Source organism: Panulirus ornatus, chromosome 59 (genome assembly GCF_036320965.1).
Source record: "Panulirus ornatus isolate Po-2019 chromosome 59, ASM3632096v1, whole genome shotgun sequence".
In the NCBI taxonomy this organism is placed as follows: Eukaryota; Metazoa; Arthropoda; class Malacostraca; order Decapoda; family Palinuridae; genus Panulirus; species Panulirus ornatus.
The window spans coordinates 2,310,784-2,326,163 of NC_092282.1; the positions used below are offsets into that span (position 1 = coordinate 2,310,784).

The window sequence follows — 15,380 nt, forward strand, 5'->3', positions numbered from 1 at the left end:
GATTCGTACTCTGAGGGTCGAGGCTTCAGTCCTGAAAGAATAGGCTCTGTAGTTGGTCACGTACACCTCACATACTGAGAGTGCCTCAGTGTGAGAGAGAAGCAGGTTCGAATCGTGGTAGAAGCGATTCAGGTATTCAGGCAACGATTGAAGTAAGGTTTAGAGAATTTTTTTTCTGGTAGGTCACCATGCTGAGAGCAGGCATTCAGATATCAATGAAAGGTTCGGGTACTTAGAGCAGGAGTTCAGATATTGATGACTTGTTGTGGCACTGGAACCAGGCGTCATGATATTATCGGCAGGGGTTCGGATACTGTGAGCAGGCGTTCGAATATCGATGATAGAGGTTCGGACAAATTATTGCTTCAGACACTAATGGTTTCGATCAGATGATACAGTTACCGAGGCAGTTCCGAACCTGACAAACCTGAAGCAGAACTATCCCTGGTGGCAAAAAGTTGCTGCAAGTTTCACGACTTATAAGGCGAGATGCCTGTGTATTATAAACGAGAAATACGACTCCGTGACTGGTGTGGCCTTGCTTGCCCTTCGTGACCCCAGAATGAAAGTATATCTGGAACTCTGCCGTTGGCTTCACGTTACAACACCACAGGTCATTTGTTCCTCTGACGTCATACGTTGTCGTAATTGACTTCATTTCAGACGTTTTCTGTAACGTTGAAAGTTCCGGTCACGGAGAGACAAGCCCTTGCCGGGGCCGGGCTTTAAATGAACTGCAGAAGGTTTGAAAGAAACAGAGAAGTGAATAGAGGAGAACCGACACATAAAGACAGATGAAAAAAATGATCAGGTTTTTATGGAATTTCCTGTGACTCATATCTCTTACTTCTGGTGCCGTCTCTCAACCTTCTCTGTAGTTCCTTTTTGCTTCTTCGGTTGGGGTGACCAGACGTGACAAAGCACTACCGTGTTTCGGCCTTATGCACGACGTGAAGACCTGCTTCAGTGTGTCCTTATGCATCCACATGTGAGCTGTTGTCATTGTCGGCGACACATAGTTTGACTTGTGTAGCATTCCTCTGATGTGGGACATTGGCGGCAGTTTAGGTTAGGTTAGGTTAGGTTAGCTTACGTTAGGTTAGCTTAGCTTACGTTAGGTTAGGTTAGGTTAGCTTACCTTAGCTTACGTTAGCTTAGCTTAGCTTAGCTTAGCTTAGCTTAGCTTAGCTTACGTTAGGTTAGGCACGTCACTTCAGACACACGCGTTCCCTCCGTTTATTTCCTGCTTGATGATATTCATGTTGAAGGCTTTTGTTTGTCCCGTCCTCAGTACCGTGTGTGTTTGTTTTGTGTTTGTTAGTCTTCATGTGTGTATATGTACGTGGTTCTTTCTCTTGTGTGTGTGTGTGTGTGTGTGTGTGTGTGTGTGTATGTGTGTGTGTGTGTGTGTGTGTGTATGTGTGTGTGTGTGTGTGTGTGTGTGTGTGGTATATGTGACCTGAGAGTACAGACGAGTACATGGCAAAGATAGATTACAAAAACATGACGGTCTGTGACCCCTGACGTCACCACTAGGAAGTACGAAATTCCTAGAATTTCCCAAAATGTCCCGAAAGAATTCTGGGAATTCGAGTATGGAGGAATGCTGGAGAGAGAGAGAGAGAGAGAGAGAGAGAGAGAGAGAGAGAGAGGGAGAGAGAGAGAGAGAGAGAGAGAGAGAGAGAGAGAGAGAGAGAGAGAGAGAGAGAGAGAGAGAGCAGTGCCATCCAAGGGACCCAGTCAAAGTGAGGATTCATGTAAATAGATAAAAAAAAAAATGATAGGAATTTTTAAGAATGAGTGAAGTGAGGCTGAGTTGGTGGACGAGGCTCCATGTAGCGGCTTCTGAGAACCATCATGGCCACAGTGACGACCCGGGGCAGACATGTTACCAGTGTGGGTGGCTCTTGTGGATCACTCCACTCCACCAGTGACGACCCGGGGCAGACACGTAACCAGTGTGGGTGGCTCTTGTGGATCACTCCGCTCCACCAGTGACGACCCGGGGCAGACACGTAACCAGTGTGGGTGGCTCTTGTGGATCACTCCACTCCACCACGTTAACCCACTTGGAAGCTGACATGAAACACTGTCTTGCAACTTCCGCAAACCACACATCGTTAACGAACACACGCCACACAGTGTTCCGTCTTGGTAGCAACTAGAACGTTAAGAAAGTGTAAACATCCGTGTGTCGCATGACACACACACACACACACACACTGTGTTAAGGCCAGGTCCCAGATGTTGTGCGACACTGTCAGGTCCAGGGGCAAGGTGCCACACGACACTGTCAGGTCCAGGGGCAAGGTGCCACACGACACTGTCAGGTCCAGGGGCAAGGTGCCACACGACACTGTCAGGTCAGGAGGCACAACACACACCGCGTTAGGTGTTGGTGAGGCTTCGTGACCACAGGATGGCTCCAGGGCTTAGGGGAACACACACACACACGCGCGCGTGCGCGTTGAAAAGCTGGCACCCAACAAGTATTACAGTCCATCTCCGTTTGGACACATAGGTAATCAACCTTAACGTATATGTGAATATATTCCCGTCTTTCCCCACACCTTGGGTGAAGGTAATCTTAATTCTTATTTCCTTATGCCCTTTAAACGTGAAAGTAGCCGCTTGCACATTGAAAGCGGGAAGTCGGTCGTAGATCCAGAGAGAACGTTAGGCTCGGATGGTGAAGGGGAGACCAAGGTAAATACAGGCGGGGTGTGTGTGTGTGTGTGTGTGTGTTGAGCGAGGCAGCTGACGCCTGGGAGATGAGTCGATGAGAGAGTTTATAGCGCGGGAAATGAACAGCCACTGGCAGACACAACTGCTTTCCATCACTGGTCTTTTTCAGTGCTCGTGTTGGATGTATCTGTTGCCTTGTTTTTTTTTTTTCCTTCGTCGCGAGACGGGGAACGTGTCGTGTTGAGGGTGTCTGTCTCTCCGTCACACCTCACAGGCCACCTGCTGAACCCAGCGTGAGTGCTGCTTCTCTGTGCCTGGCCGTGCATGTCACCGTGGCCCGGAAGTAACCTAGTCCGCCAGGCACGTGTGGTTGGTTCTTGTTAAGTGCCACTCGATTGTCTGTGTGTCAGTGGGCCAGAGCTGTGGCCAAACCCTCCCGTCCTAGTCTGACGGAGGGCCAGAGCTGTGGCCAGACCCTCCCGTCCTAGTCTGACGGAGGGCCAGAACTGAGGCCAGACCCTCCCGTCCTAGTCTGACGGAGGGCCAGAGCTGTGGCCAGACCCTCCCGTCCTAGTCTGACGGAGGGCCAGAGCTGTGGCCAGACCCTCCCGTCCTAGTCTGACGGAGGGCCAGAACTGTGGCCATTCGTGTGAGGCCAGACCGACCGTCCGCGCAGCTCGCGCGTCCATAGTTCAGCTTGTGGTAAACCGCTGCCAGATCCCCCGTTGACCACACACACCACTGCCCCCGGCAACACACGTCTCTCCTGGTGGGCCATTTTGTGTTGGTCCTTTATTATTATTATTATTATTATTATTATTATTGTTGTTGTTATTAATATCATTATTATTATTATTATTATTATTATTATTATTATTATTATTATTTTATTATTATCATTATTATTATTGTATAGTGGATGATGATGATGAAGGGATGAGATGTTGGAAGAGAGGAGAAAGAAAATGTGAAGTGTATCAATGCTATAGTGGCAGTTAGATTTAACCACTCATGTATTTTCTGTTGTATTTCTGGTATTTCATCCTGGGGAAACACAGTGAGTAGTTTTCCCTGGTTGATTTTCCTGGTAAGGGAAGTGACCGTGTCACACTAACCCCCCGGGCAGGGGAAATCGTGACAGGAAAGACACACACACACACACACACACACACACACAATGACAGCGGGTCTGTGAGGGTCGTCTTGCTGTACACTGGGAAATGCCGTATCGTCCAAATGCCAGACAAGAAACTTTTCCTGCGCCATCAGCTGTATCCTGTAATCGTCAGGCTGTATCCTGTAATCGTCAGGCTGTATCCTGTAATCATCAGGCTGTATCCTGTAATCATCAGGCTGTATCCTGTAGGATACACACACCATTATGAACTGTACTCTGAATCTCCTGTGTAATGTTGTCAACGTCAGTGTATTCTGTGTATGAACAGCCTTATATGTGATCGTACTTGGCTGCACTGTGTGTGTGTGTGTGTATGTATGTATGTATGTATATATGTATGTATGTATCTTGTCGTCACAGGTTCTCAGGTCTCGTAATCCCGTTTTCCGGCGAAAAAAAGAAACCCCTTATTTCGTAAATATCCTGGTGGTGTACAGCAATGATGGTACACTTCAACATTTTGTGGAACATTCATAGATATTTTGGTACGTAACTGCCAGTGTTTATCAGGTAATGGTTGCCCCTCGATAAGGAAATGACGTATAAGAAACACGGTACGACCCCAGAGCACGACGGTACGACCCAAGAGCACGACGGTACGACCCCAGAGCACGACGGCACAACCCTTGACCTCATTGATACGACCCTTGAGGTATGATGGTGTGGCTTTTGACCTAAGTACCTTAAAGGTCAGGTCAAGTATCATTTCTTGGGACCCAAGTTTGTACCATCGTGTTCCAGGTTCAATTTGTGGTGTTAACGAGGTCCAGACGGTGTATGATGCATACAGTGCTCCATACTTGGATGTGAACGAAGTAATTCGAAGTGCACGAAAAAAGTGTAAGGATAAGGTAAGAATATTATTCATTGGCATGATTCACGCCATCTTTGGTGCTGATTCATTGCCTAGAGCGGAGCCAGTGGCTGGGGGGGACTCACTACTGACGGGAGAGGAGTCTTGAACTACGTCGTTAGAAGGAAGTGAAGATACGAAATGGCCACTGAAGAGAAAAGGTAAAGATGAAGGCTTGATGATAATGACCTATGATCCACCTTGCCTACATGATCGAGGTAACTGTTGCCTGTTCAAAGAGGCTGGCTTCTACGATCGCTCGGTTGGACTGTTAGAACACTTCCCCTTGCTAGACGTCGAACAGTAACGTGTGGTAACACCACCACTCCAGGCGAGCGACGTTGCAGTCGAAGTGCTGCGGTCAGCCACGAGCAGCACTCAAGTGTCGGGAATCAAAGAACAACAAACACTTACGACGTCATCATGTCCAGTGGTATGGTCGTCAGTGCAGCATCGAGGGTATGTCTTGGACCAGGGATTTAAGGACAGTCACACAGCTCTCGTGTCTGGGCGCCGGCCGGTGTTCCTGGCAAACCTGTGGGCCAGATCAGTACCTCCGAGGAAGACGGATGACAAGCGTCTGGTCGTGCAGCAGGATCCGCCAGAAGGGTGTACACCCGGCCCTCTGGTCGTGCAGCAGGATCCGCCGACCGCTGTATTTGGGTAAGGAGGACAGCAGAGGACAGCCGCTGTAGCAGGTGATCATCCGTAATCATCCACACCTGAGGACGCCTGAATCGTGAAGTTCCCAGGTACGTGGGAACAACTCGCCCTCATGCTTTCTGGAGCCAAGTGTCTTGGTGTTTATAATTCATGTTTGTCACCGTCTCGTCCAGAGGAAGACTGGAATGGTGGAGAAATAGACTCATTCCAGTCCCTATATGGTGAGTGGGAGCCTCAGGCACCAGTGGGTCAGGAATTTCAAAAACTCTTGAGTTATTGTTACTGAGAATTGGAAGACGCAATCGTTGATTTTACTATCCATTGATGAAGTAAACCTTGGAACTGCTCTGGGTGGTAGTTTACGCACTCAACCTCGTAGATATCTTCTTATTGTTTTCTCTATGAATGTAAAATCCTTAATTGTTCGATAAATTCATAGGTTATACACAGAGACGAAAACGGAATATTTCAAGGCTGTATTTTTTCAACACATCTTGTAGCTAAAACGAACTGTACCACTGGTCAGCGTAGTGTCTGCTGATACGCCGTCCCCAGACGTACCTCAGATATTGGTATCATGTACGATGATGTGTTAGTCGTGTGGACGTGGGTCTTTGTGATGTGACCAGCTCCTCCCAGCCCCAGGAGTCTTCCATGGGTTCGGTCCCGTGTGGTGCCACCAATCCGTCCCTCCTACATGTATAAAACCAGTTGAAACTGGCACTGTTATGACCGAGGCACACCTCATCCAATTATAGATGATGACCTTCCTGTTTTCAAAAAAGTTTCTAAATTGAAGTTTTATGTTAGGGATCCACACTGTTTGCTATGCAAAATGTTAACGGTACGCAATATTAGTAGCCCAAAATGTTGGCGGTACAGAGGGTTGATGGAGTTACATGTTAACGGTGCAAACTATTGTTTAAGTTAGGATGGTGGTACAAAGTCTGCCGACACATTATTGGTACAAAGTGATGGCTGGGCACAGTGGCAGTGCGCTATGTTGGTAAACGCTGCTGTAAGCCATCATCATTTAGATTCACGTCTGGGTTATCTGGTGGTACAGGGGTGTTATGAAGCAGAGTTGTGCAAGAACGGCATCATGGCCAGGTTAAGCACGCTGGGAATGTGTTGGGCAACCACTTGTTCTCATGGAGTTCTACCCACTTGCGTGAATGACACTTGGTAGAGACCTTTAAGACGACGAGCTTAGGTTATTTGATGTGTAATTCATATATATATATATATATATATATATATATATATATATATATATATATATATATATATATATATATATATATATATATATATCTTTCTTTTCTTTCAAACTATTCGTCATTTCCCGCATTAGCGAGGTAGCGTTAAGAACAGAGGACTGGGCCTTTGAGGGAATACCCTCACCTGGCCCAATTCTCTGTTCCTTCTTTTGAGAAAAAAAAAAAAAAAGAGAGGGGAGGATTTCCAGCCCCCCGCTCCCTCCCCTTTTAGTCGCCTTCTACGACACGCAGGGAATACGTGGGAAGTAATCTCTCTCCCCTATCCCCAGGGAAAATATATATATATATATATATATATATATATATATATATATATATATATATATATATATATATATATATATATATATTCCTATGAGTCCACGGGGAAAATGAAACACGAAAAGTTCCCAAGTGCACTTTCATGTAATAATATATTAGGCATGATGTCACACCCCAACACCACTATCCAGTAACACTTGTTTACCAATGGCGTCTTAGCTACGTCTCTTCCTTGTTTATCATGTGACTGTTCTACGTCCTCTAGCTCATTCTTGTATCTCTTCTAACGATGTGATCATTACAGGAAAGTGCACTTGGGAACTTATCGTGTTTCATTTTCCTCGTGGTTATCAGCAAATATTGGATCACACGCACCACTGAGATATTACACATGACAAGTAGAGGCTAAATGTGAACGAATGTGGCCTTGTCTTTTCCTCGCGCTACCTCGCGCGCGCGTGCGGGAGAGGGGGTGCCATTCCATTTGTGGCGGGGTGGCGACGCGAATGGATGAAGGCAGCATGAATGAATATGTACATGTGTATATATGTATGTCTGTGTATGTATACGTTGAAATGTATATTTATGTGTGTGGGCGTTTATGTGTATGCTGTGTGTGTGTGGGTGGGTTGGGATATTCGTCTGTTTCCTTACGCTACCTCGCTAACGCGGGAGACAGCGACAAAGAATAAGATGAAAATGAAAAGTATGTAATGTGTAATTATACTTTTTCTTTCTCTTCACCTAGTTTTGGAATTCTCGAACTCTTGGCCTTCTATGACGGCTTTTTAAAGAGACGGTTTTCTCTTCCTCCAAAATGCGTAAATACATTTCCTTGTCTCTTCTTTTTCCCTTTCTTTAACCTCTTTTATATTTCATTTAAGGCCCTAGCTTTGATGTGGATTTTTGTCCATGAATAGAACGTCAACGTAAAGAAAAGAAAATATCCATGAAATCCTTGGTGTTACCCGAGACCTTTCAGAAGGCACCTGCAGTGCCTTCCATTAGCAGGGAAATATAGAACTCTGAGTGAGAAGTTTTGACTGCTCGCAGTGATACTGCCTTGCCATGTATGATGACTTCACTAGCGGTGTACCTCCAGCAGGCGGAGCCCAGTTATATATATATATATATATATATATATATATATATATATATATATATATATATATATATATATATATGTATGTATGTATGTATATGTATCACTGAATTTTACGATCAATTATCAAAGCAGTATTACGTGGTAAAGATATTAGACTACATTCCTTTGGCATGAGAGATTAGTTATTCCTTTCGATATTGAATCTATAATAATGACATTGAGAAATGTTAGCAGTATTCTTCTAACTGAGAACAAGACAAAACTATTTAGTTTCCGCAAGACCACATCATGTACTGTGCAGTATTGGCATCCAGCTTAGCTGTGTGCTTGTGTTTTATCAGCATTATCAGTGATAGTAGCTCTACGTTCCCCTGGTCGCCCTCAAGAGTCAGGCTGGGAGTGTTGAAGAATATGGAGATTAAGAGAGACATAATATCATGTTGCTTCTATGCTCTGTTTGTGAATCTGAATAGTTTTGAAACTCGTAAGCTCGGTATGCAATTAACCACAAAACTTTTCTTACCATGTCTGACTAAAATGTTAATCAGACAATATAGATACTAAAAGACAAATGTAAACGAGATCTGGGTTACGTGTTGACTATATCAACTTAAAAGATTTTCCTTTCTTTATTGAACATGTCATATCTTCCATTATGAGATGTATGACATAAAGAATACATGTATACACATACGTAACTCAGGTGTTTGAAAGTTCAAAACCCAGTGCAGTTTGAGACATCTACCATTCGGTAACAACTACTTATATCATTAATCAGAATGGTAGTAGACTGTTCAGTATCTTGATTTTTTTTTTTTTTTTTTTTAGTGTACGCTGCATTGTTTAATTGTTCGATCTTGTCCGTACTGAATAATTATTTATTGCAGATAATGTTTTCACCTGATAATTCGGGTAAAGCATGTTCTCTTAGATGAATAATTTTGCACTTATATGTTGTTCCTCAGATTATTTTGTTCAGAATCATGGTTCCATTATCACTTTTCTCCAAAGGATGTTACCCTAATGTTATTTATTAAGTATTCATTTTTATAAGTATGCTACATGGTTACTTGAATAAAGAACGAATTGCTTATTTTTTTTTTCTATTTTACAGACTGGTAACAAAAAGGAAGCCGAGAAGCTAGTGAAGAACATTATCAAGATTGTTGTCAAAATCAACATCCTTTACCGCAACGACCAGTTTTCTCAGGAGGACCTTAAAGTGGCCAATCAGGTAAGTTAAGGTTTACTGAAATAGTTAAATTTCTAAATGTTCCTAACATGCAGGCAAAAAGAGTGACTTGAAAATGATGAGGTTCTTTGGAAAACTCATGAAATGATTGACTGTTGACATAACTGACCCAAAATAACTTTTCAGCAAAATAGTGACCGGCATTGTAAGTTATCATACAGAATGACATGTATGGCATATTCTCCCTATCTTAGTTAATTTTAGTTTAACATCTCTGTTTTGAAATCCTCTCCCTTATTTGTATCAAGAATCTGCCAATCGTCATCCCCTTGAATCATTTAAGAAGTTTTGTATAATTTTTACATTCTTCTTTTGTAGGAATTCAAGTGTCCTGGATCTGTAAGTTATAAGGATACATGATAGTCTAAAATATCTTTACTTGAAACAAAAGACACTTCAGCTGATGTCATGTTGTACCATACAAAGTTCAGAAATATACCACTTTTGTCTAATAGAGGAATTACTCTTATCATAACAAATATGAAAACTGTTTATAGACGACAAATGTGGGAAGGCACATGTGTGGGCTAAACACGCCCTCAAAATTTTGGATAGCATTGCCTCTTTCTCAGTGGTTGTTTGACATGTATCTATGTAGATTTGAATTTTTCATAGTTTTCATATTCTTCCCAACTTTTTGAGAGACAACCCATGTGATTCCCTTAAAACAAGAAGTAAGGTTAAGGTAGCATGAAGTGATGAAGGAGGGAAAGAGAAAATGATAAAACTGTGAAGTGGGATGATAGCTGTGCTTGCTGGATATTCTATAGCAGACTATCACAATTGGCTATAGAAGAGGACTATCCGAGGGAGAAAGTTCAAGTATCAGCAATGAAATGCAATTGCAGTAGAGATGCTTAAAAAGGAAAGGTTTATTGCATACGTTGAGTATGTGCTTTAGGCATTGGCAAATAGGATTTGAAACCCTCTCACAGCCTACCAAAATCTGGGTAATGATTAAAGTTGTAATCATAGTTATTGTAACTGATAAAGTTTTAGAATTTGGAAGTGATATACCAGCTTGGTGCAATTTTGCAGAATAGTTTATGCAAAGCTTCCAGTCATGGAACTCCAGTTCGCATGATGATTATAATTCATTTGTCATCCACAGGGTTATCTTTTTATTATTACAATGATTTTCTTATTACAGCTTCGAGAGAAATTCAGAACAATCGTCAAGACAGTCATCAGCTTCTTTGAAGTGGACTTCACCTTCGATAAGATGTTCCTCATCAAGAATATCAATGATTGCCGGACGCTACTGAAACAGCTAGTTGGGAACCACTTAACAGACAAGAGCTTGGGAAGAATAGATCATGTCCTTGACTTCTTCACTGAGGCAGCCTTTCTGGAGGAGATGTTTAGAACAGAGTCCCCTCATCGTCCAACACTCCAGACAATTGTGGATGACATGAGCAAAGCTTTTGATGAAGGTGGGATCTGAAGAAGAAGAGTAGAGATGATGTGTGGTGTTCTGGTTCAAGAGATTTTTGTACACAAAATGTTGAATTTTGTACTTGGTGCAGGTTTAGGCAATGTATGAGGAAGATGAAGTTCTCCCATAGGAAGCTAAGCTTTGCAGATGAAAGTTAATATTAATTACATCAAATTTCTTCTTTTAGATTTAACATTCATAAAACTGTCACAGACACTTATTGTTGGCTGTAACTAAAGAATGGGAACTTTGGTAGTATAATAAAGGAAGTATGAATTTTATAACAATAAACAGGATATTTGGTAAAATGACCCTCTTTGAGGAGACATTCTCATTATATACATCTCCTCCAGCACCTTTAAAATTTATGCATAAAAGGAATCAGGAAATAGTCTTTGTATTTTAAATAATTTTTTCTTGCCTTTAAACAAGCATTATGTAAAAGACATCAAGAATAGGAACGTACAGTTTGGTGTTAAATTGTCTTTTTAAGATTCTTCTCTTGGAGGTGAAACAGCATTGCTCAAAATACTGCCAAAGAATTCTTCCTGTTGCTTTAGTCAGAAGACAGATAACCCAAAACCAAACCTTCAGGGTCAGAGTGCTTCATTATCTTGTAAAGAAAAAGTAGAGCTAAAAAGTTAGTTATGAAGGTCACTAGATTAAAAACCACAAAGTGGGAAAAGAAATCTCAAGTGACTGGTATATAGTAGAAAAAAAGATTCCAAATGGCTGGTATGCACTAAAAAGCAGTTTAAAAGTAAGAAATACACACACATTAGTAAAAAGTATGCCGAATTACAATCTTGCTTCATTTTCCAAGTATTCCTGTTTCACACTATTTGTATAGAAAATAGGATAAAGTGATATTTTCTTAAATGTCTATGCAGCACAGTATTACTTTTCTGATGATATATTCAAGTAAGACCTGGATCTTCAGGATGTTGGTGATATTGCTCATTATGGATGCAGTAAATTGAGACAGATCATTTTGTGTATTGAAGTGGGAAAATTAGATATGATAGGGCATGAAATAGATATTTTTACATTTATTGAAGTAAAGAATTATGTCTTGTGATTGAAAATAAGAAAAGAATTAGATTAGATTAGATTAGAGATTTGCTTGTAAAAAGAAAATCACTGACTTTTCATTACTGTCAATGAAGTTTTACATTATTTCATGTCCTGAAACTGTAATCATTCCAGCAACCTCTGTAAACTGATGTATTACCACATTGCCTTGATCCCATACCATCCTTTGGTTCACCATTTGCTGCTTCCTAAGATTTAAGATAAACTCCCCTATTTCTTTTTGTTTGTGTGAAAATATCTTCAGCCTTATGTTGCTGAGATTGTCTGTAATTAACCAGGTGATATTGGTTAAGTCAGATAAGCGAAGGGAACAGATTTACTGTGAAAGGGTGTTCTTTAGAACATATGATGGCAGTTATGTATCTTTTCATAATATCTGAAATTAACTTTGAGAGATTTCTTTTGAAGCCCCTTAGGTTTACATGGCTCTGTGGAGCAGTCTGTTTACAATTCAGTCACTTAATGTGTACTTCAAGCTCTTGCATGTTTTGACTGCTAGACACACACATCATGCAAACACAGTTTACATTCATTTATAAAGGATTTTTGTGAATGCATCTATAATACTGCCTCATCATACCTTTTGTGGATTATTTTCTGGTTCCTTATGAATCTCTTGATTATCTGTTTTCCTGTTTCTTTTGTATATCGTTTAAACTTACCTGAAAATCTTCCATAGTTTTTTTAATAAATGCTTTAGTTAAAGCTCTTCATACAATTACAGTCTTATATTTTTTGTTATTGTATATACATATTAGTTCAAAATGTTGTGTGTGTGTGTGTGTATATTACTTAGTCTGTTTTGTACCTTTCAGAGAGTGCACAATTCTTGTTTTGATGTACTTATAAATGCTTTTGCATTAGGTACTATAATTTTACAAAGTAGAATGAATGAGACTATATTTCTCTTGCATTTTTCGTTCATCAAACTACAGTCATTGTACCCTCTCATTTATTAGTGTGCATGTGTATACACTTTGTAACCACATCCCTTAAAAGTTTTGAGTTTGTTCAGAAGGTGTACCAAATAACAACTGGGTGATCCCCCAGGTCATCAAAGTAATGATGGCAGTTCTCCAGCTTATCAACCATTAGAGTTGTCTCCCATGGTTAGCTATTACTGATAAAGGAGATTGCTTTCTGTATTGGTGTATGCATGCATTACAATCCACAGAAGTCACAATGATCTAGCATTTGCAATATATCCCTACTGTCCTAGACTGACTGATCTCCCTAATTATGAGAGGGATTGATCAATTTTTGATACTCCCATTTATATCAAAGTATATCTCTGAAGTTTATATCATGAGGATGTAGCAGTACTCCTGATTCTCTTTTTGAGATTTATTAAAAAGTAGTAAGGTTGTACAAGACATAAGTATCAGAAAAAATAGGAAGGATTTAGTTGACTTTCAATTCATTTACACCTGTAATGATTTAAATCGAAGAGATATATACTACTGATAAGTAAATGTTGAGTTAAATATCTGTATTTTAGTACTTAAGAGTTATTTCCAGGTATAGCTTTATTTATTGATGTTTTGCTTACTACCTTTTTATATGAAATGATACATTCCCATGAAGAGGCATATAGATAGCATGTGTGATGTGTTTTCGTAGAGTATTGCATAAACATTGTTTTACTTTCTAAAGGCTGAAAAAGTGGATTTTATGTTTCCACCATTGCATCTGGCCCCTTTACCAAAGCTTCATTATGAAAACTGTACAAATAGAAGTAAAAGATAGTAAATGCTTTTTTAAGGCATTTTAGTGGGGACAGGAAACCTCAACAATAGTTAATACTTTGAAAACTAAATAGTCTTCCCTTCTTTTTGAAGCATTTTCAAAAACCTTTGATATAAAGGTATTATTTCTGGTGTCCATAATTGCAAAGGATTCACTTAGTTTTCTTCATGTTTATGTTTGAATGTTGCCTCCATATATCTGTGTATACAGGAGCTCAGAACAGCTAGAAGTTGAGAACAGATTATTTTCCTGCAAAAAAGATCAGCATTACTAAGATACAGAACTGTCTCTTCAAATTGATAAACTCATTGTTCCTAACATTGATATTTGTAGCATAAACTGTACTCTTGATTGCTATGCATTTCTCAAATGATTTTGTATCTTTGCAGTCGTCAGTTCAGATTTAGGTTTTTTTTTTTTAGCATGTCTATGTACAGATATACATTTTATATTCAACAGAAATTTTCCTCGAGTTTAAGCAAAGAGAAAGGTAACTATTAGACCTACTTCTGTCAGCCTTATGCCTAATTGACAGTGGAAGATCAAATATATATCTGTAAATGATAGTCTAAAAGTATTTCATAAAAGTTAGGTGATCACAAGTGAATATTAAGTGGAAGTAATTTGTCTTTGATATTCCTCATGGGACAAAATACAGTATAATGAAATCTACACCACATATATGTGAGACAGTCAAATCTACTTTTTCTTTTCACTGGGCATGTATAGTTCATCAGATAGTTTCTTATGACTGCTTTTTTGTAAGAAATTTGTGAGATTTTAGTTAAGAATAATAATGAGTATTATGAAATACTGTGCATACTGTACATATGGAAAGAACTCGCTTTTCAAGCAGAGGTATGAGGGAGTGATTGTAGGTTTGTCCTTCATGTGTGGCTGTGCTTTTTTTAAGAGAGAGAATGTAATGTACAAAGTAATATTGTATCTATAGCATAAATATATATATATATATATATTTTCAGTGTTGAGATTCTTCATTTTACCAGTCATATGACTGAGTAACCTTCCTTTCTTACTGATGTTTTTTGTCAGTCCATGAGTTTTTGTAGCACAATATAGTCCTAATAGTAGAAATATGTATCATTTATCTTTAAATCATGACACCTATTAGCAACTTAACAATGACAAACTTTCCATCATTTGCATAACACTGTGCAATTTCTTTTCAGGTAATGTGCAAAGAAATAGAAAAGAATGATCTTAGTCTGATATACATTGTCCATAAAAAGCTTGTCTGCCTCTGCATACATTTTATTACTTTATCATCTCTCCTTTGGCCTTGATTACCACCTGCAGACATCTGGGCATGGCATTGGCAAGGTTCCTGAAGTATCTAAGGTCCTTGATTTGTGTCCATAGGGTCTTGATCTCTTGACTGAGGTGATTCTAGAAACAGCTGAGTAATCATGCGCTCTGAACGCCCAGTGCACCAAGAAGTCTTATGTGTACCCGCACTTTTTTCCTTTTAGGCAAGAATTCGGGCTTTCTCCTCCTTAGAAAATTAAGAATCGACCATGTGAAGCACAGTTGGAAGAAATACAGTGTCCAGAAGCAAAATTCCCAAAATGAAATGGTAATTTAGAAGAGTAGAGAAAGAAAATAATTTTCTCAAGATAGCTTGAGGCACAAGAGATGGGTTGCTTGCTGGTGTTCACACCCTTAGAAGCAGAAGCCTCAACAACCAGATGTACAATGATTTCACCCTGAGTGTCATATATTGTAGCCATAATAAACCTTACCTGTGTAACACCTCTGAAAATTTATGTTGGGTAGACAAGTCTTTTTGTGGACACTGATGCTTTTCAAGACA

The 15,380-nt window shown here is 40.1% G+C and overlaps 1 protein-coding gene across 2 annotated transcripts in view; it reads left to right on the forward strand.

Moving 5' to 3' along the window:
- The window catches only part of sigmar (Tumor necrosis factor alpha-induced protein 8-like protein sigmar), a 62,174-nt gene extending 47,643 nt beyond the window's left edge, over positions 1-14,531 (forward strand). For both annotated transcript variants that reach the window (XM_071696422.1, XM_071696421.1), the window contains exons 3-4: positions 9,139-9,258; positions 10,427-14,531. In XM_071696422.1, coding sequence (XP_071552523.1) covers positions 9,139-9,258; positions 10,427-10,720 — 414 coding nt within the window. In that variant the 3' untranslated portion in view covers positions 10,721-14,531. The remainder of the gene's footprint in view (positions 1-9,138; positions 9,259-10,426) is intronic.
- Positions 14,532-15,380: the final 849 nt, after the last annotated feature.